The 21,014-nt window shown below is 33.5% G+C and overlaps 1 protein-coding gene across 8 annotated transcripts in view; it reads left to right on the forward strand.

Annotated features, from left to right (window-relative positions):
- Positions 1–21,014, forward strand: part of GRIA2 (glutamate ionotropic receptor AMPA type subunit 2) — a 140,999-nt gene that overhangs the window by 112,093 nt on the left and 7,892 nt on the right. For all 8 annotated transcript variants that reach the window (XR_013766283.1, XR_013766284.1, XM_079154286.1 and 5 more), the window contains exons 10-12: positions 868–1,074; positions 1,549–1,919; positions 6,520–6,718. Coding sequence is in view for 6 of the 8 variants with exons in the window: in XM_079154286.1 (XP_079010412.1) it covers positions 868–1,074; positions 1,549–1,919; positions 6,520–6,718 (777 nt within the window). In the remaining 2 variants the exon portion in view is untranslated. The remainder of the gene's footprint in view (positions 1–867; positions 1,075–1,548; positions 1,920–6,519; positions 6,719–21,014) is intronic.

A 21,014-nucleotide genomic window follows, 5' to 3' on the forward strand; every position in this document is an offset into this window, starting at 1 on the left:
GACTTTACATTTTGTAGAGGAAGTGAGACCTGAAACCTGCATAGAATCAGCACATCCCTTGGTGTTGACTCTTTGAGTATCAAAGGGATACACAGATGGGCCCAATTTCCATATGGAACCTCCTGGGGTAGCAATGACACAAGACTGTGGGTGGATGCTGTTCTTGTGGTTGGTACAAAATTAACCAAGAGTAAGGGTGTGGTAGATCCAGTGTTGAATAAAATAGAGGTGAGCAGCATCTTCCTCTCCCAGCTCCAGGAATTACAAACAGAAGGGGCCATGCTACCAGTTTGTGATTTTAAGTATCTTGTTAATTCTGATATGGTTAGATAAAAACCATCTTTTTTTTCTTTTCCCCTTCCCGTCTTTCCCTCTCTCTTTCTCTCTCTCTCTCTCTCTCTCTCTCTCTCTCTCTCTCTCTCTCTCTCTCTCTCTCTCTCTCTCTCTCTCTCTCTCTTTCTCTCTTTCTTTCTTTTTGTGGTACCAAGATTGTATCCATGGTTGCTCCACTACTGAGTGACATCCCCTGTCCTTTTTAATTTTTATTTTGAGATAGGGTCTCATTAACTTGCTGAGGCTGGCCTCTACCTTGTGATCCTCTTGCTTCAACATCTTGTCCTCAGTCGCTGGAATTATAGGCCTGTGCCATGGGTACTAGTAATCTTAATGAAATATAATGACAGGTATTTGAGGACCCTTATTCCAGAAGCATTATGCTTATCTTTTTCCATGCTCATGTTGTACACCATCTATGTTCTACATTATGTTTGGCAAACATGTTACTACTAAACCAGGAAGTTTGATTCAATGAGAGTACATTATTAACTCGGCTATTTTAATCAGCTAAAGTGCTGTCTTTCCATATAGGAATCTCCATATGTTATGATGAAGAAAAATCATGAAATGCTTGAAGGCAATGAGCGCTACGAGGGCTATTGTGTTGACCTGGCTGCAGAAATCGCAAAACATTGTGGGTTCAAGTACAAGTTGACCATTGTTGGGGATGGCAAGTATGGGGCCAGGGATGCAGACACGAAAATTTGGAATGGGATGGTTGGAGAACTTGTTTATGGGGTAAGTATGGCTCTCCTCGTAAAGCTGTTTAATTTGAACTGTTGTGACAGAATGGCCTTCCCTCCCTTCCAAGTGTGTGTATCTGAGGTTGCTGGTGTCCCACATTACTCTTATTTCCCTGTGAACATGTGAAAGATTGAGACTGAAGCCAGAAGTAAACAGGCAGATAGCTGAGGTAGGCATACCATCTGTCTTGAAGTGTATGGGCCATACGTATCATAAAGGCTGCAAAAACACAGATATGGTGTGGATGTGTAATTATGGTCAAGTCAGATGGGTATGCTGTTTATTAATAAAGAGGGAGGATATTTGGCCAACAAATTGCTTTCCTGTTTATTCTTTACTGGCACTTTCCTAGGGAAATAATTGTTGCCACTTTTCTGATTCCTTTCCTTCCCTTTCCATCCAATCATGTAACCATGATTCCTTTTTGACTGCAACTCCAGTTCCTCCTCTCCTTTGTTTCCCTTCCAGAAAGCGGATATTGCAATCGCTCCATTAACTATTACCCTTGTGAGAGAAGAGGTGATCGACTTCTCAAAGCCCTTCATGAGCCTGGGGATATCTATCATGATCAAGAAGCCTCAGAAGTCCAAACCAGGAGTGTTTTCATTTCTTGATCCTTTAGCCTATGAGATCTGGATGTGCATTGTTTTTGCCTACATTGGGGTCAGTGTAGTTTTATTCCTGGTCAGCAGATTTAGCCCCTACGAGTGGCACACTGAGGAGTTTGAAGATGGAAGAGAAACACAAACTAGTGAATCAACTAATGAATTTGGGATTTTTAATAGTCTCTGGTTTTCCTTGGGTGCCTTTATGCAGCAAGGATGCGATATTTCGCCAAGGTTGGTTACTCACCTGCTTCAACTTTGTGCATTTTAGGTCTCCAGTGGATATTCATGGTGTTTATGAATTCACTCTAAAGAAGTTACCAGCTGCCGACTGCTTGTCCAAGCAATTTAAGACTTTGAAGGACAAACTTTGACCATCGGCGTAAGCCTGTGAAATATTTGAACAATGTTCTTTGAATGTTGATCAGGTATTTCCCTGGTGAAATTATACACACCATGGAGAGGCTATAAAATGCATAAGGTTCCTATCATTCCATGCCTTCTTGGAGGGGTACCGTGTTTTTGCTGCATATTCTCATTTTACAGTCATCTGTGTATTGATTCACAGACCTGTATATGGGAAAATGGGCAATATTATTCTTCATCAACCTAAAAAAAAAGCACAACAACTTGTTGGAAAAAAATTCATTGGCACACATCTCATCCATTTTATTTTCCTAACATTGACTGGTCAAAAGCTATAAGAAAGACATTATACAAGTTTCATTTTTGTTTTTCTTTATTTCTTTTTTTTAATTTTTTTTTTCTTTGAGGTTTGGTGACTGGATTAAAATGATGGTAACATATTTTCTGAGTATCTGGAAATACATAGAGAGGATTAATTATTCATTACAAAGCTTGTGCCATGTTTAATGGTAGTGCACACACACAACATGGAATAAACTCCTCTAGTATCATTAGGATGTGTAAGTTCCTTACTAGAATGCCTAATTATAGTAAATTGATTACTTTTATCTTATATACATGAGTGAGAATGATAACCATATGTGGCTCTTCAGAGGAATAAGTCATGTTTTCTCTAGTGTATTAACTTTAACATTGAAAGTCAAATGGCTAACAGACTATTGGCACATTTTAATTTGGGCTAGATGACCCTCCTCTGATTCTAAGGGATGCCTTATGTAGTGAAGGAGGTGAATTCTCTGATCTTAATTCATTACATTGTACTTTGAATACTTTTCTGAATTATGAGTTATTAATTTCAAAAAATATGAAAAGCTCAAAAATTTATATCTTTTAAAATATTTTTAATTTGTTCCACTAAAGCATGATAAGGAAAATATGCCATGTGGACAGAAATTATCAATGATTTACTTCTCTGATAGGAATTGTGGTGGTAGTGATTTTTTTTTTAAAGTCATATTTTTATTTTTATGAATATAGATTCAAAAAAGCTTAGATCTATCATATTCCTTGGGGTTTGCTGCACAGAATTAGAAATAATGCCAGTGATATTTGCATGGCACAACATGTATACTAGGGGAGGGACTGTATGTATATATATATATGTATATATTTCATCTCTAGCAGAATATAGAAGATTCACTGCTTCATCTCTATATTTAGTTTATCTGATTTAAGCTAAAGGTATGAAGAGATGTTCCTAATAATGAGGGAAAGGGGATCATACTGAGCACACTCCAGTCCTTAAAGTACTAAATAAATGGCTCACCTTTGATTAGAAGGCCACTGAAGTATGTTACCGTAGTTTGAGATGTAAGGCAATTTTCCTGGGGCAAAATAAATTGTGCTCTGTCTTTCGGATGAGTAGGAGAAGTGTCTGGGGTTCATCATGAAGTAGGATACATTATCTGAGTTCTCATAGGTGGATCTTCAGTTCTGTTTGCTCTGCTCACCATTAATCATCTCATGTATCCCAGGTTTGTCAAGGAGTGGGAACCCTATTTGCACATAGTGACTGGGGCAAAAGATACATTTAACATTGCAGGGTCCTCTAGGACATTTAAGTGAGTTCTTATTTCATTATGCCTGCTTCAAAATAGGATGTTTTTTCTGTTTTTTTAAATTTCATTCCTAAGTCATGACTCATAGAATTTCACACAGAACATTTTTTATTTCTTAGTAAGACACACAGATTTTTAGCTAGCATATTTTCTTACTTTTTCACGATCGATTTTTCATCTCAGCATTTATATATATTCATTTGTGTATCTATATATATATGCAAAATATATTTTATTAGAAAATTTAAAATGTGAGACTAGGAATGTGGTCAGTGGTACAGTGCTTGCTGGGCATACATGAAATTCTGAGTTCTATCCCCAGTATTACAAAAATAAATAAATAAATAAAAATTTAAAAATACTTACCTTTATTTTTATGTTTGATATGCATTAAAAGTGAACACAATGTATAGTGCTGAAAATTTTAATGTTTTTTAAAAAATGAAGCAAACTATCATGCTTTAGAATGCGACATGACTACTCTGTTCAGAAGAGTAGAGCAGATGATTATCTTTAAGAAAAAGCTTGAAATGCAGATTATTTAAGAAATGCTCTTTAAGTATTTAAAAAGTTTTTATCATCCCTTTTTAAAATATGATATGGAACTGTTATTGATGTTAATAGAACACATTTAAGTTGTAATCTAGAATGATTGATTGAACTTATTGTTTTAGTCGTTGGCCAGGAATTAACTTTACAATAACTTCACTATAAGATATAGTTTTCCAAAGAATAGTTCCTAAAATTGGGAACTATTTTTCTGCTTGCTCTGGGTGTTCCCCCCAATGTCTCTAAAGGATTTAAATAAATATAAAAGTATATATTATTTTAAAAACATTATTTAATAGAAATTAACAGGAAATATGTGTGTTTATTTGCTTCTTTAATGCATATGCTGAGAAGTAAATTTATTGTTTTTTATTATAGAAACCATTTTCGTCTATTCAGAAGCATTAATTGATACTTTAAAAACCTTTGAAAGTAACAAATTATTTAAGTATTTTTCACTTCTGAATGACTTATAAGTCTTAACAATTTTTTAAGCTCATACATTTTAAATCAATTGAACTATTTAATCTCATTGAATCTGGCTTAAACATTGAAATAGAAATCAACTGGTGATATTTAATTTTTCAAAGAAAAGGAATGAATTATAGAAATGATTTCCAGACACATTGTAAGTTAGCATGCAATGGTAGGGTGGATAGAGTCAAAATCAATTAGCCAGTGATCAGCTTCTGTTTGAAGGGATTCATTTTTCAGGCAATGAATCTGCTCTCTTAGATATAGTCTAACTGTTGTGTAGTTTATTCCTCCCACATCATGGGATAAATAGTGAACACTTTGAGAGTAGTTGTGTCTGCCTGAGGAATTTTCCAATTATAAGCCTTTAATATCCTTTTCAAAATATAAGTTAGAAAGATTTAACTTCTGTGCTATCATATTTATTTAATTATTTGCATCTCTTAGAGTTTTGTGATAAAGGTGCTTATATTATTTTGTTTTCCATTGCTAATCCTCTCATTTTAATCAATAGTAGTTTTCATCTTAAAAATTAAAAAAAAAAAAAACAACTTTCCTTTCAAATTAACTTGCCCCTGCCTTTTTTTCTTCTTCTTCTTCTTTTTTTTTAATTCTAATTTTTTTCACGGAATTTGTATTCTACCAATATAACCCAACAATTTAATCTAGTATCTGTCTTAATAAGGGGTGCATTTTTTAATGTTAATTAATTGTCAAGAACCTTAAGGTCATATAATGCCAAATATTTGTGATTAAATTTTTAGAAGAGTATCCTCTTCACTCTAGCAATCTGATTGACTTTGCTGTAGTAACTCTGACAAAGCAAAGTTACTGACAACAAAGAAAATATTCAGTTTATTTGTTTGTTAATATTACTCAAATTATTTAATTATGTGTAGAATACCATATCACCGAATAGCAAAATAATACATTAGATATCTTTTTACGTATCAACATATTTATATTTATCTACATCAAACTTTATAGTAAATTAATGGTAATCTATTAAGCTTTTAAAAAGTATTGTATGTAAGAATTCATAGTCACAGAAATATTGCTATTTCATCATATTTCACACTGGTAATTTACATCTTGACAAACTTTTAAACATCTAATTTGTTTCCTTTTAGTTTTCTTTTTTTCTTAAGCAGGAGACAGAGAGGAACAGGGCTGTTCATACCGTGAAGGCATCTGATTTTTATTCATTAAGAATTATGTTTTGTGTCATATGTTTGTTTATGGTATTATTTTTTTCATTTTCTATCTTATACTGTATCAAATGCCTATATTTTTACACACATAAAATCTAATTAAATTTTGGGCCTTTTTGGGGGATTGGTGCATTAAAGGGAGGGATTTTTTTTTCTTTGTTTAAACTTACATCCATGGTGCATACTCTCATTTTTTAAAATAGTTCGATTTTGTTTGTAAACATTGTTATGAGTCTTGATGATATTCTAAGGTTCTCTTCTTCATGTTTACTTATGTCATGGGTGTATAAAGTAGTATGATATTGGATGAATTGTTTGTACATTTCTTAAAATTGCTTCATTATGGAATTTCATACCATAAAATATTTGGGCATTTTAACTTTGAAAGAATCCCAGGACTCTCAAGTTTTGTCCTCAGGGTATGTTATCAGATTTAGTCAATCTGTACTCCTTGCCCAAAATGTTTAATAATTTCTAGATTCATTAGTAGAAATATGTAAAAGTATAAAATGAAATATTCCTATATAAGTCAATATTTGCATATTACTGCTAACTTGTTTTTTTTAATTAGGTCATTCATTTCACTTTACAAATCCATTTCATACTTGTTATTAGATCCCTCTCTGGGCGCATTGTTGGAGGTGTGTGGTGGTTCTTTACCCTGATCATAATCTCCTCCTACACGGCTAACTTAGCTGCCTTCCTGACTGTAGAGAGGATGGTGTCTCCCATCGAAAGTGCTGAGGATCTTTCTAAGCAAACAGAAATTGCTTATGGAACATTAGACTCTGGCTCCACTAAAGAGTTTTTCAGGGTAAGACACACTACTTTGTGGCTTCTGATTTTGTACCTAAAATTTAATTTCTTTAAATTATGTCACCTCTTCCCTGTACCATGATCTATGCCAAGGTATTGTGTGAAAGTTACCCTTTCAGTCTCTCTGTTTTTGCTCTTGAACATGTCTCTTCTCTGACCCTTCCTTGTCCCTCTCCATAGCTCTGTTTCTGTGTTGATGCCTAACTCCTTAGGAGAGAAACCATAATGTTGCAATGAAATTTTAATTTTTATAAAGATTAATGGTCCTTTTGGAACAAAATTGAAACAAAATATAGTTAAGTTTTGATCATTAATGTGTTTTAAACAAGGGAATCCTTTTTATTTTATTTTACTAAAATAAGATTGAATTTCTCTTGCACAGTTTATATTTGAAAGACCCACATTGAAACCATATATGCTAATTCTGTGTCAGGAAATAGATTATGTTAAGTGAATATTCTGAATTTTCCATGCAAACCCTCCATGGAGAGGCTAACAAAGACCCTCTACTTTTAAAATAGGTCACACAATCATAATGTATCTATCAGATGTAGGTTAATATTTCTCTTTTAATTTGTGATTCTATGTTTATGGGAAAAGACCAGGGTTTGATGCTAGCATAATTTTCTTTCATTTTACTATCATTTATATAAAAGAACTCATCCTGCTAAAAATGCTTAAATACAGATGATTAACCTCTGTCTTAAACCAGCGTATATGATATGTGATGATCTCTGATAATCCATAAGCATCTCTGAATGTATCTGAGTTGTTGTGAGATCATGGCCAATATATTTCATAATTAGGATTGGGACCCCCAATTGGCCAAACGCTGAAGCAGCAGATTGTAATTTGCAGGCTGTCTCTTACTTGTTATCCCTGGTGTCTTTTCCAAATAACTTCTGCTGGCTATAATATATTAGATGGAAGGAAAAGTGCTAAGGGCAAAATCACAGATAATGACAGAAAGTTAGAAATTGGTTCAGGGGGAGTGTGGACCTTGGTGCTTTCGTATGTACCTCAATTTAAGTGGAGAAGAGTGGTCTACCAGCAGCTTTTTTGGCTTCAATGAGTATTTAAGTATAAACATGATAATATAAACTTGCTACTAATGACAGTCTATGATCATTTCAATCTACATGTTGGGGCTGAGATGTGACTTGATGGTAGAGTTCTTGCCTAGCATGCATGAAGCCCTGAGATTCAATCCTAGACCCCATGCTCAAACCTTCAAAGACAAATAGCTGAATTGATATTGGACTTACATGTAATATTGGTATGAATACTTTGGCTTTAATATAGTGCTCTAGTTTCATAATAACAATAGATTTATTAAAATAAATTAGAATATTGAATGTTTCTTCTTTAGAAGCATATGTCATATACAATGTGACTTGCTTTTATGTTTTTTAAAAAAATTTTTTTCTAGTTGTAAATGGACACAATATCTTTTTTCTTTTTCTTTTTTTTTTTTTTTTTTTTTTGGTATTTGTTTTTATATGGTGCTGAGGATAGAACCCAGAGCCTCACACATGTGAGGCAAGTGCTCTATCTCTGAGCTAAAGCCCCAGCCCATGCTTTTATCTTATTTGGAAAAATAAGATACTCTTTGAAGTAAATGAGATTCGTGAATGATACAGGAATCTGTTATGACCTGGTTTACTGGGTGGTACTTCTGTTGAGTAAAATTATATTGTTTGTATATGCTCTCTTGTGAGCAGGCATCTGTTGAAAGAAGTGGGTATTACCTTGTGTAAAAATAGTGGCACCAACTACTTCCCACCACTATACATCCTCATTACAGAACTTTTCAGTGTACCTTAACTCAGTCCATCACAGAAACATGCCTTACTGAGTAAGATGCCAGGATTTCATACTGGATGTACTCAAATTCTCTAATAGACAAGAAGAGAAAGCTAGAGGACTCTGGACAAAGAAATTTGCTACATTGTTTCCATGCATGAACCCAGGGAAAATGAATTTGCAATTTGAAGTTGTGGAATTTTCATAAAGTCATAGAGTTTACCTTTCCTACAATAATATAGAAATTATCGGGGATATTTAGGAAAACCAATACTTCTTATTGACATTGGTTCCCAAAGCAGTTTCCTATGCTTTATTGCTTTGAACCTCACAATATTTCTGTCTGAGAGTTGCTCTGGTTTTTTTATGGTTTAAGTTGCCTCCAAAAGATAAATGGGCTAGATGGTTGATCCCCAGTCTGATGATGTTGAAAGGTGGTGGAAACTTTTAAGGGCAGAGCCTAGTAGAAGATGATTAGGTTATTTGTGGCACAGCCTTTGGAAGGAACTACTGTATATTTCATGGGATTCTGGTTAGTTCCTGTGATAGTGAATTGTTATAAAGTGAGGCTACCCCCATGCACTTGGTCTCTTTTGCATATGACCATTTCCCTTCCCTTCTAACCACCATGTTGGGTCACAGCTAAGTAGGCCCTCACCAGAGACCAAAAAGATGGTGCTACTCAATCTTGGACTTTCAATTTCCAAACCTCTGAACTTATTAATACTCTTGTTCAAAATAAAAACCCAACCTTGAGTAACTTGTTATAACAATAGGAAACAGACCAATTCATTAGGGAAATGATTTTTGTTTGACTTTTATACATTTTTAAACTAAAGCTGAGATAATTTGAGGGACTTGACAAATTCAGGCAGCTAGTAAATGGGCTGAGATCTTTTACTCCTGACCTGAATTCTTCTCATGCACTGTTTTTCCTTATATGGCAAGTTCTTGGATTTATTTCACTGCTGCCTTGCTCTGTTCTTGGTGACATCCATGCTTGCTTATGTAATGCTAGAACATCAGTAGTGGCTGAAATGCAGGCAGGTTCTCACAGTTCCTTTCAGCATTTCCAAAAGAACTGTTGATGAAATGACATAGGCTAAGTCTCAGCACACGTAACATTGTAGCCAACTTCCTCTTATCTAAGGAAAGAAGAATGTGGGCTCAGAAATACACAGAAACCACAGTGTTTATTGTGCTTGTGTCAGAAAACAAAAGCTAATACAGCAGCACATATTACTAAATAGAATAAGAGCTCATCATAGTATTTCGTTGAAATATATGATATGGTTGAGATTTGAAAAAATATACAAAAGATTTGTTTCTCCAAGGTGGATTAAATAAAAAGATCCATCTAGTTTGTAACTAATTTTGAGCAACTGTGCTATCTGTATTAATATTTTATAACTGGTGCCATGATGATAATAGTGAGGAAAATCTTATTTTTGTTTCTGACCCCCAGAAAGGTTGACTGTGGTACTGTAGCTTTCCAGCTGTATCCATCAAGTTTCATACCTTTTCTCAGAAACTATTGCTTTAATATAAGGATATTGAACAATGGATTTCCTTTTGAGCACATAATTTCTATTCACAAGAGTGTTATGTGCAATTTATTAAACAAGATGAAAACAATTCAGAGACATTTAAAAACAAAAATATTTGATAGTCGTTAGTATTTTTTTCTGAAATCCTAAGTTGTACTGTAGTTTGCTAACTGTAGTATGGCTGAATTTCTAAGTTTCTGGGAGAAAATGTCACAAAGGAAATGGCATTCCAAAAATTAAGATTCATCTTATATCTTTCTCAACTGTTCTTTGACTCTAGGGACTTTGGAATCTCTGTAAGGTACATTCAGAACAGGGTGAAGGCTGCCAGATTGATTGCAATGGTGCCCAGTCTCCAAGGAAAGAGAATGTAGATGAAGTAGGTTGAAGCCAGACACGTTGTTCTCTGACTGCCTATTATACTTACCCTCAGACCCACAACCCAGTAAGATAACTAATTACATGCAGAAGAAGAAACTTTTGCCATTCGAAATTTTTTAGGGGTGGAATTAAGCCCAAGGGCACTCTGCCACTGAGCTATATTCTAGCCCTTTTTATTTTGTATTTTGAGACAGGGTATCAGTAAGTTGCAACTTCAGGTTCTGCAGTTATAGTTTGTGGAACCCATGTGCATTTTCTTATATAAAGTGAATGATAACATCTGAATCATTTTGGAGTTTCTGATCATCCTAATTATAGTGCCCCTGTAGCCCACCTATAATTAAGAAAGAATTAGGCTTTCAATTAGAAACTACTATTTTTAGAATTTCACATTTTGATAATTTCTTCTCTCAATAAAATAGGACAGATCTTCAATTATGTGACTTTGTGTAGATAATGATTATATATATGTGCATTATGTTCCCATGAAACTTAGGTTTTTAGGACAGAAAATGACTTTAGTATATGAAACTATCATCAATCCATCAATCCACGTGGCACTGTGATTAACGTGCAGATCAGGGCTGCTTCCTCATCCCTATCCTAAAGCCTACACATAGCAACCTGCTTATTTCCTGTGGTTCTTTCTTCTGTGAGGATGAGAGACACAGTATATTCTCTGAAAAAGATATCTAATGATGTCAATTTTATAAAGAAAAGATTCTAAACCATTGTCAAAATAAAGATTTTCCTCTGCTTACTTAGTGAAGCAAATCATTCCCATTCGAAAAGGATAAGTTTAATGATTAAATTCATTAAAGTATGCTATTGTTACCCAACATCACAGTGTTTTTATAGAGCTTTGAAATAGTATAAATGATAGACAACTAGTATATAGGCAACTGTTCCTTATTTAAGTGAAATGAATTTGAAACTCTCCTGTATATATATGAGAATTTCAAATTAGTCATTTCACTTAAATGTGTATATATATATATATATATATATACACACATACATACATATATATACATACACACACATACATAATATATGCATGTATGATTACCAGAGAATGATAATAATTAGGATTTTCTTTTTAGAGGAGCAATCTTTTCTTTTACTCCCTCCGTAGCATAAGATACACCAATATATATTTCCACATAAATACATTATTGAAACATATTTACAGGTAAAAATGTTCTAGCCATTATAGTGACTCCCTTATAGAACTCTATTGTGACATTTTTTCCAGTTATTGTTTGCATTTAGCAATAATACAGCATGATTTCTTCACCAATATACTACGTAGAACAGCTATCACTAATTTGGGATTATTTTCCATATTGTTTTATTACTTGTGGTACTGCTAATAATTATTCTCACAGTATTACTCATTTATGTGCAAGCAGGAATATGACTATTTAGCTTTTTACATATCAGTACATACACATATATATTCCACCTTTCAAATCTTTCAAAAATGAAATGAGTACAGCTGTATATATTCCCGTATATATGGAAAGTTACTCATATCAGAATAGATTCTTTAGAGACCTTCACTCATGCTTAAATATTTAAATAGTTTCTAAATTAGTAGGCATTAGATACATGCTGAGTGTAAGTACATAAGCAATAAATAGCACTGTGCATATAAGTCAGCTCATGCATAGTTAGTCATATCTATTACCAATTTCTCTTCCTTGGATTTTTTGGGGGCTTTATTATAGCAGAACAATCTGCACAGCTGACAACTCTCATGCCCAAGCCTTCTTTAAATGATCCAGTACAAGTTGAATCATTTCCTCCCTGGTTGGCTGTTTTTCTTTCTCTGACATTTTAATTTTTCTCACCATTCCACAGAACATCTGAGAAAGCACTGAGTTTGTGAAGACTAAGGATATAATCAGTCTAAGCTGTCTGGAAAGAGCCTCTGTCCTCTGTCTCATTTCAGTTGACTCTAGCTGGGTGAACCTAGCAGGGAAGGTCAAAATTTTAGATGACTTTGCCATTGTTTCCTTTAAAAAGTATTTCTCCCTTTAAGGTCTACGCAGTTCATATAGAGGTTCTCAAATTTCTTAGTACTGAATGACTAAAAAAATGTAGAAGAGGCCAAACTGAACAATTGTTTTCAGTGGCCCAAGTACTAAGAAAGGGGAATGGCTTGTCAACTTCTTGAATTATACTTGTCGTACAAAGTGATAGCTTCTTCCAGGGTAAACGGGTTATTTTAGTGACTTTTCATCCCATAGCTACTCTCTGCAAATGTCTGTGTTCTCTTCTATCCAGCTGGGTCATTGAGGGAACCAGCTTATGTTCTACTGGCTTAACACTTTGACTCAGATCAGGTTGCAGGAACTTTATTGTTCCAACAACAACAACAAAAAAGGTACTACTTTTAATACCACCTGCAGATCATGAGAACAGTTAATATAGTAGGAAAAGTTAAAAGAGTACAGAAATTTGAAATTAATCTCTCATTTCAAAACCCTTTTAAAATTCCCATTTGGATTCTCCAGAATGAAGATGAATTTCAGAATAAAGTGTACAGGTACTCCACATGACTTAATGTTCAATTAACTTTTTTGTTGTAAGTAAAAGAATCATCTCTGCTTGTCTCTACTGAATTTTCCACACCAGTTGTGGAAATAAACATGGTAATAAACATAGCCAGAGAGCTCTGTGCAGAAGAGAATTGAATTGTGCTATTAGAATAGAATCTCAACTAAATATAAATATTGTTTACAAAAAAAGTGAGAGCTCTTTAATTGATTTTTTATTTTAAAAAAATGTGACATTAATTTATCATTCTAGCATGTAATTTTGCTAGCATATTATGAATATAAATATGAAATGGATGAAATTACTTTTCATATATACATATATATGTATATATATATACATATATATGTATATATATATATACATATATATAAAATTGTACTCCAAGTCTTTTTTTTTTTTTTTTTTACTGAAATTTCATTCTTGAAATGGCAAAAAGAACATGAACTTGAGCTTAAGTCTTTTAAATGGAAGGCAGTGTTTAATGATGAAACATCTTTGATCATTTTAACAGAAAGATTTAGATTAGTGTCTTTAAACCTCTATTTCAAGCAGGCATGAATCAGTCATCAACTGTTCTGAAGGCCAAGGCAAGAAGATCTCAAGTTTGAGGTCAATTTGTGCAATTTAGTGAGATTATCTCCAAATAAAATAAAAAGGGCTGGAGATGTAGCTCAGAGGTAGAAGGCTCCTGGGTTCAATCCTGAATACTAAACACTTTAACAAACATTTATTTTGTGACACAGATACACTTTCTGCATATGAGGTTAATAATGTGATAGTTAAGGGAAAGCCATGTAGAATATGCTGATACTTGCCTTGGAGATCAGGAAGCGGATCCTTGTTCCCCAGTGTTGAATATTAAACATCTGAAAACATGGAGGCAAGCATAGAAAGCAAGTGTTATTTAAGAATGGGACAGAAACAGACTTCTCTGAAGAGAAGTTGCCCCAGAGCTGGGTGTCCATGGGAGAGGGTGGGTCTTGTTCTTTTATAGACCCCAGAACCCCTCTTTTTAATTATTGTATTCTCTTTCTTCCCCATAAAAGTGACCAAGGGCAGGGACAGGGACGTTGTTAGCAACCCAAAGTGCTGAGGAGTACAGTCGTGGAGGCTAACTGTTAGCAACCCAGTGTTCTCTCTTTCATAACCAGTCTTCATCCTCTTTTGACCCCCATCATTTATTATTTACGCTGACTACCTGACCTTTGCCGCTGCCTCAGTTTGCTGAGAAAAGTGACATCTCCTATCTGCTTAGTCCAGGTGGGGCTGCCGGCAAACTGATTTTTTGGCAAAGAAAGTGTGTAGGGGTCAGTACAGTGGGCCCATTTTATAGAATTATTCTCTTAACCTTGTGTTCCCCCATTCTCATCTATCTGTCCCCTATGATGTCATCATATTGATTTACTGAAGGGATTCAGACTGATAAACCACAGGGCTCACTGTGTTCCATCAAGGCCCATAGTTTCCTGGTGCTGCCCAATTTTGCCAATGTGTGTCTTTTTATGTTACTTCCCTTGAGTTGCAGAGTTTTTGTTTATTCGCTTATTTTAAAATCAAATGGAGTCCATTTTTTCCTTAAATCAAATTTTCTTAAGATTGTTAGAAGAAATTTGGCCATTGTGTTGGGCTCCTTTCTTTCTTTTTCATAACCCCAGAGTATTGAAACACTAGTATGGAGCATAAAAATGGTGCAGGTAGAGATGCTAAAGTGTTAAGAGCTAGGCATAAAGCACAGTGAAATTGTCCTGCAGTGTCTGTTTTCTTAAAAAAAAAAAATTGTGCTGCATTGAAAATTTGTTCATTTATACAAAAAAGAGTCTCGTAGCCTTTCAGGCTAGAACAATTAATCAACACGATCAGGTTTTATTCATTACATCCATCTTTCAATTGCTTAAATATACACACTCATACACTTGAAAGTTGTTGAAGTTGGATCAAAATGCTCCATTAAAATATTTTACAAGCCTGCTTTCACATTGCAGAGAAGTTCCTTCTGCATCATGGTGCTCTCTGATGGCCTTGCCCATCTTGAAACATAGGGATTCAATTACAAATTAGCTCCCAAATTCTGTTCATATCGGAAATATAGCATTAATGAATTCACCATTTAAAGTATTCTTGAACATGCCTTATGAATCTTAACCTACTACTTTTCTTATCCTCAAATTCCATTTTGCTTTAGATTTTATTCTTATAATTTTTAGAAAGTTCTTTTGAAATTAAAACTTGCCTCCCAAATATTTTCATTCATTGGTCCTCATGCTGACTTACATAACTTTTTGCTTTTCCATTTGACCGGTGCCTAAAATATAGGGAGATAACTACTATTGCTTTCTTAAATTTTCTCACTCAGAATTCTGAATTCTCTCATTCTTTCAACTTGTTTTTGAAGCCTTTGTTATGGCTCTTTTGACTTTGGAATGCAGGTTTGCTAATGTTATGTTTGCAACTGATATCAAGAACTAGAATGTGATCTGGTCTACTTATCGAGGATGTTGACTTGAGCCTGAAAATTCAAATTTCAGACCACTTTCAGCTTGGGCCTTTGTGTTCTTCAGGCAACACATTTACGTGAAAACAAAACAGAATAAAACACCCTGTTGCTAAGGCATGGATTCTGCAGTCTGTACAGTCTAACCATTCTCCTTACTCCATCCCTGCTCATTTAATTCACTTACATACCCTGTATGACCCAAGCCTTGGCATTTCAAATTCTGTTATCTGGTGTTTTTGTTAGCTTTCACCACTGTGACCAAAAGACCTGACAAGAACAATTTTAGAGAAGGAAAAGTTTATTTGGGGTTCACAGTTTCAGAGGTCTCCGTCCATAGATGGCCAACTTCATTGCTCTGGGCCCAGTGAAGCAGGACATTATGGTGGAAGGCCGTGGAGGAGGACAGCAGCTCAGACATAACAACTGGGAAACAGAGAGAGCTCCATTCACCAGAGACAAAATATAAACCTTAAAGGCATCCCTCCAGTGACCTACTTCTTCCAGTTACAGACTACCTGACTACAGTTACTACCCAGCTAATCTTTATCAGTGGATTAATGCACTGATTAGGTTAAAGCTCTTGTGACTTTATCATTTTACCTCAAAACTTTCTTACATTGTCTGTTACATCAGCTTTTGTGGGACAGCTCATATTTAAATCATAACATGTAGACTCTATAATATTTCAAACCTTCAAGTTTATTAACTTCTGTGGTAAATGCATTGAATTAATAGTTTGTCCTACATTTGTGGTTTACTGAAAACTTGAGTAATTTAAATATGGATTGTGGTAAGCCTCGTGTCTTCCATTCTGTGAGTGTAAATGGATTGAGGCCACATGCTGGGTTTTGTATTTATCCCTGTTAAATTTCACTTTGGTTTTTGGCTTATCGTTGCAAGCCCATACAATTTTAATATTGATTCTATCATCTACCATAATATTGCAAATTTGACATAAAAAGCAAATATTCCAAATATTCCAAACATTTGCCTTTTTTGTCAGCAAACTAATTGTAAACTAAAATACTGGACAAATGGGACTGTGTCTTAGATTCGATGGTAAGGTTACAGCTTCCATTCATATCAGTATTTGCATATTAATATGTAATAGCCAATGCTTTTGAGTATATTTTTATTGCAAACTCACTAAATTCTGATAATCCTCATTCTTTAATCCACAAAGATACTGTGAGATATGTTGTCAAATACCTTGATGAACAGTGTGTGGTGGCACATGCCTATAATTCCAGAAGTATTGGAGGTTGAGGCAAGAGAATCACGAGTTCAAAGCCAGCCTCAACAACTAAGTGAGGCCCTAAGCAATTTAGTGAGACCCTGTCTCTAAATAAAATATAAAAAAAGGGTTGGGGATGCAGTTCAGTGGTTAAGCACCCCTGGGTTTAATCTCAGGTACCAGAAAAATAAAAAAATAAAAAAACCCTGATGATACCAAAGCTATTCTTTGTTAACAACAGACCTTGAATGGGCCGATTAAGTAACCCTATTAAAATAAAAGATGTTGGAATAATAATTGCTCTCCCCCTTTCACTATCAATTCACTTTGTATACACACATATCACATATGCAGTTAATACATAAGATCTAATTAGTAGGATATTCCATTAATGATATCACTTACCCTTCATTAGGGAATGAAAACACATGGAAATACATTTGCATTTCAAACTTAAAGAACATTGTTTTCCAAGGAGAAAATTACCAAAGAATATGACTGTATTAATAATGCATGCATTAATTTAACTACATATTTATCATATCTGAGAGTAACTTCAGAATGCCCAAAGAGTTTTGAGATTGAGCTTTACTTTTAGTTGATTAAAATGCTACTGAAAATATAATTTACTCAGGTATCTGTTAGCCTATAAATAAATTATATATTATATATACAATTATTTACCTGGATTTTTCTAAAATTTTATGATATTCTCAAGTGACTTCTTAACAGAACATTATCTAAGCATTGTGTCTCAGTTTAGTGTGTGTGTGTACATGATTAAAGATATGGCTATCTGGAATTCATTTCTGGTTCTTCCATGAGCTAACAATCTGCTGTTATAGGAAAGAAAATCTTTCTGAGTTTGTTCCTCAATTAAAGGGCTTGGAACGTAACATGAGATTTGTAAGGTCTATTATAGTATTAATCATTTGAAAATTTTAAGCTGCTAAAATTACTTTAATAAATGCCATTTAAATTTTTAAGAAGCTGAGAAGTTGTATCATTTTAGTGCTAGAAGCATAGTTTAATGTGGACCTCAATATTGTTTGAAACTTTTTTATTTGAAAAAAATTTTAATGATAGATTAGTCATATGGAAAAATCCTCATGAAAACAAACAAATCAAACCACACTTCTGTAAAATGTTATAACCCTTTACAAGTACCTCACATATTGAATTTTAATTAAAAAAAAAGAAGAAGAGAAGGAAACATGTGAGATCCCATGTGAAATGTTCATAATTACCTAACACGTCTGATATTAATGATTCCAAAAATATTTTCCACTCACTTGATTCTTGACTTCATGGAACTGAGAATTTTAATATAAATCTTTTAAATATAGGAATATAGTTTTAATATCAAAATGTAATAGAACTTAATGAACAAAGGAATGTCAATATAAAGAAATATTTTAAATATTTTAAAAATGTACTAACAGTTGGATCCCCCCCATAGTGCATTTATTGCCCCCTTCTATTAAAACATAATTTCCAACATAAAACAATTGAATCAAAGGAATCTTAATATTTTAATTTCAATGTTCCTTTCACTTTTTGAATTGTTATGAGTTTTCAGTATTCCAATGTCTCTTTGAATTAAGCTGAAATAATATTGACTTTTAAATCTTCATGTTTCAATAGTTTGCTTAGTTTTATATATTAAAGGTAAATGGTATTAAAATGTAAATGACTGTAAAATTATTCTTGCAAAACTATTACAAGACAATTGTAGCCAGAGAAAAGCTGTGGCCTTACTATGTAGGCATTTTTAAAAGTCAGGAAGTAGGGAAGAAAAGAACAAAGTGTTTTGAGAAGTAAGAGAAAATAGGAGTAGCATTGGGATTCCATGAGCTAAAGGAGGACAACGTATGAATGGAATTTGTACAATGGTGCTAAATACAGCACACTTCTCATAACACACGAAAATGTACACAGAGCATTTTAATTTAGCACAACATGTATATACTGTACATTTAAAAATGATTAAGTGTTAAATTTTATGGCATATATTTTTTCATAATTAAAAATGTTATGGAGCCGTTAGAAACAATATCATGGATTCTTTCTGTATTGCATAATGGTCTTTCCACTGAACCCAAACTCATATTAGAATTATAAATGATAGGAAAATATGCACTTTCTTTAAAAAGTCAAGGTGATTTGCATGTGTTCGCTCTTCAACTGTGATAAAATGTGCTCAAATTTAGGCTTGGTTTAGGAAGGTAGAGAACATCATTGCTGCCTGTTAATCTTCTAAGCCCACACGAAGGGGCTAATTGAGACAATTTGATCAGTATTTGATTTGAATTTTCCAGACAATTGCTTATATTTTTCCAGGAGCTTTTGATATAGGATATTATACACATGTAACATGAATTGCTGGAATTCAGAACTTTAACAGAGGGCATTATTTATATTACCTTAGCTGACCACACAGGAATTTTTTAACCTGAAATACAAATCTTTATTTTTTTAAAAGCATATTTGTAAATATATCCTAAGATTTGAATGGTTCAGAGGCTGGAATCTCTACTGAGGATGTGGTCTGATTCTTTTTGTTCTTTAAAAAGTAGTTATGAAATACAAATCAACAAATATCTCTCTCTAATGAATGGTGGTTTCTGACATAACCATATCAGACTCTCTATGACATAACCATATCAGAACTATCTAGGTGTAAACCTATGGTCAAGTTTGTTCAAACAATACTTCTTAAAGACAAATGGTTATGAAAACATCTCACTAACTTTTTAAAAATGTTTTTATTTGTTCCTTTTAGGTTTTTAGTTATACATGGCAGTAGAATCCATTTGATATATTTAAACAAGCATGGGATATATCTTATTCTAATTAGGATCCCAGTCTTGTGGATATAAATGTTGATGAGAGTCACTGTGGTATACGTACACAGAACTCATTAACTTTTTAAAAGAAGTAAACAGTAAACTGACAGGTGACAAATTAATTAACTCATTAGAAAAACATATAATAACACAAAATTTCTTACTTATGAAAAAAGCTACTTTTTACCTGATGTATCATTAGCAATGTTCATTTTAAGGTCTTGGATAATTTATAGGTTTTTATTATTCTACCATTACATCATAAAATTCTGCTCAGTTTAAAAAAAAAGTCATGCATGTTGCAGTATCTGTGAAACTCATTAAAAAATGGTTTATCTTAACAGAACTTGTGCCTCTAGATGAAGTAACATGCCAGATCTTATATATTTTTTAAATAGTTCAAAACTACAAAGATAGAGATCAAGAAACTCAAGTCAAAATACTATAGCTAGATTCATTATTCTGTATTAAATTTTAAAATCTATTAATTCCTAGAAATAATATCTTTGTAATTTGAGAAATATTCTTAAAATTAATGGAAAGGTTTTGTGAATGAAACAAAATTTCATTGCTAATGTTTGGTTTTTCTCAAACAATATTCACATTATAAGCATTTCATGTAATATTTTAATGCACCCAAATTGATATTTTAAACTGTATAATTGACATGGTTAATGGATGATTTGAGAAAATAGTTGTGTAATTTCATTTTGAACTCTTCTTTATCAGCTTATGATTTTGTTCCAAAACATTTCAACATCATGATTTTATGGGAATTCATATTACAGAGAGACTTTGGAATTTAATAAGATTGCATGCAATTTAATCAAACTCAAATACTGAAGCATCTTGCAATTGGTGGAGAATGGGAAGGCAAAATATAGGAGAAAAAAAAAGTATAAACAATTTCTACTGGAGGCCAAGATCCAGATAAAGCAAAACTGGTCGTTTTCCTAATTAAATCCCCAAATATTCAACAGCAGACATTTATTAAGAACCTAGTCTGTGAAATATGTTGTGCCAATCACACTGAAAGCCATAATGATAAAGTTTTTCTAGTTGAGTTCCTGGAAGAACTTACTATCTTGTAGTTGTGTGTTCATAGTGCAAAGCAAATCTTATTCACTAGGTAATGAATTTTCAAATCTGGTATCTCAAGAAGTGATATTATCAAATAACAGAAATAGATGGAAGAGTGCTTTAGATAAATGATTTGATGATAGAAACAGTATAAATAAGTGAGAAATATTGATATGTATTTAGGGTGAAAGTATTTTGTGTGGAGGATATCTGTGTCTTCTCAGTGCAGAGACCACTGGGCTGAAATGGTACCCAAGACTCAGTACAGCTGTCCCTATTCAGATGGTGACAGTGTAGAAAGGCTACAGTGCCTAGTTCTTTTCCCTGTGAGGTGAATGGTAAAC

Source organism: Sciurus vulgaris (assembly GCF_902686455.1).
Source record: "Sciurus vulgaris genome assembly, chromosome: 9".
NCBI lineage: Eukaryota > Metazoa > Chordata > Mammalia > Rodentia > Sciuridae > Sciurus > Sciurus vulgaris.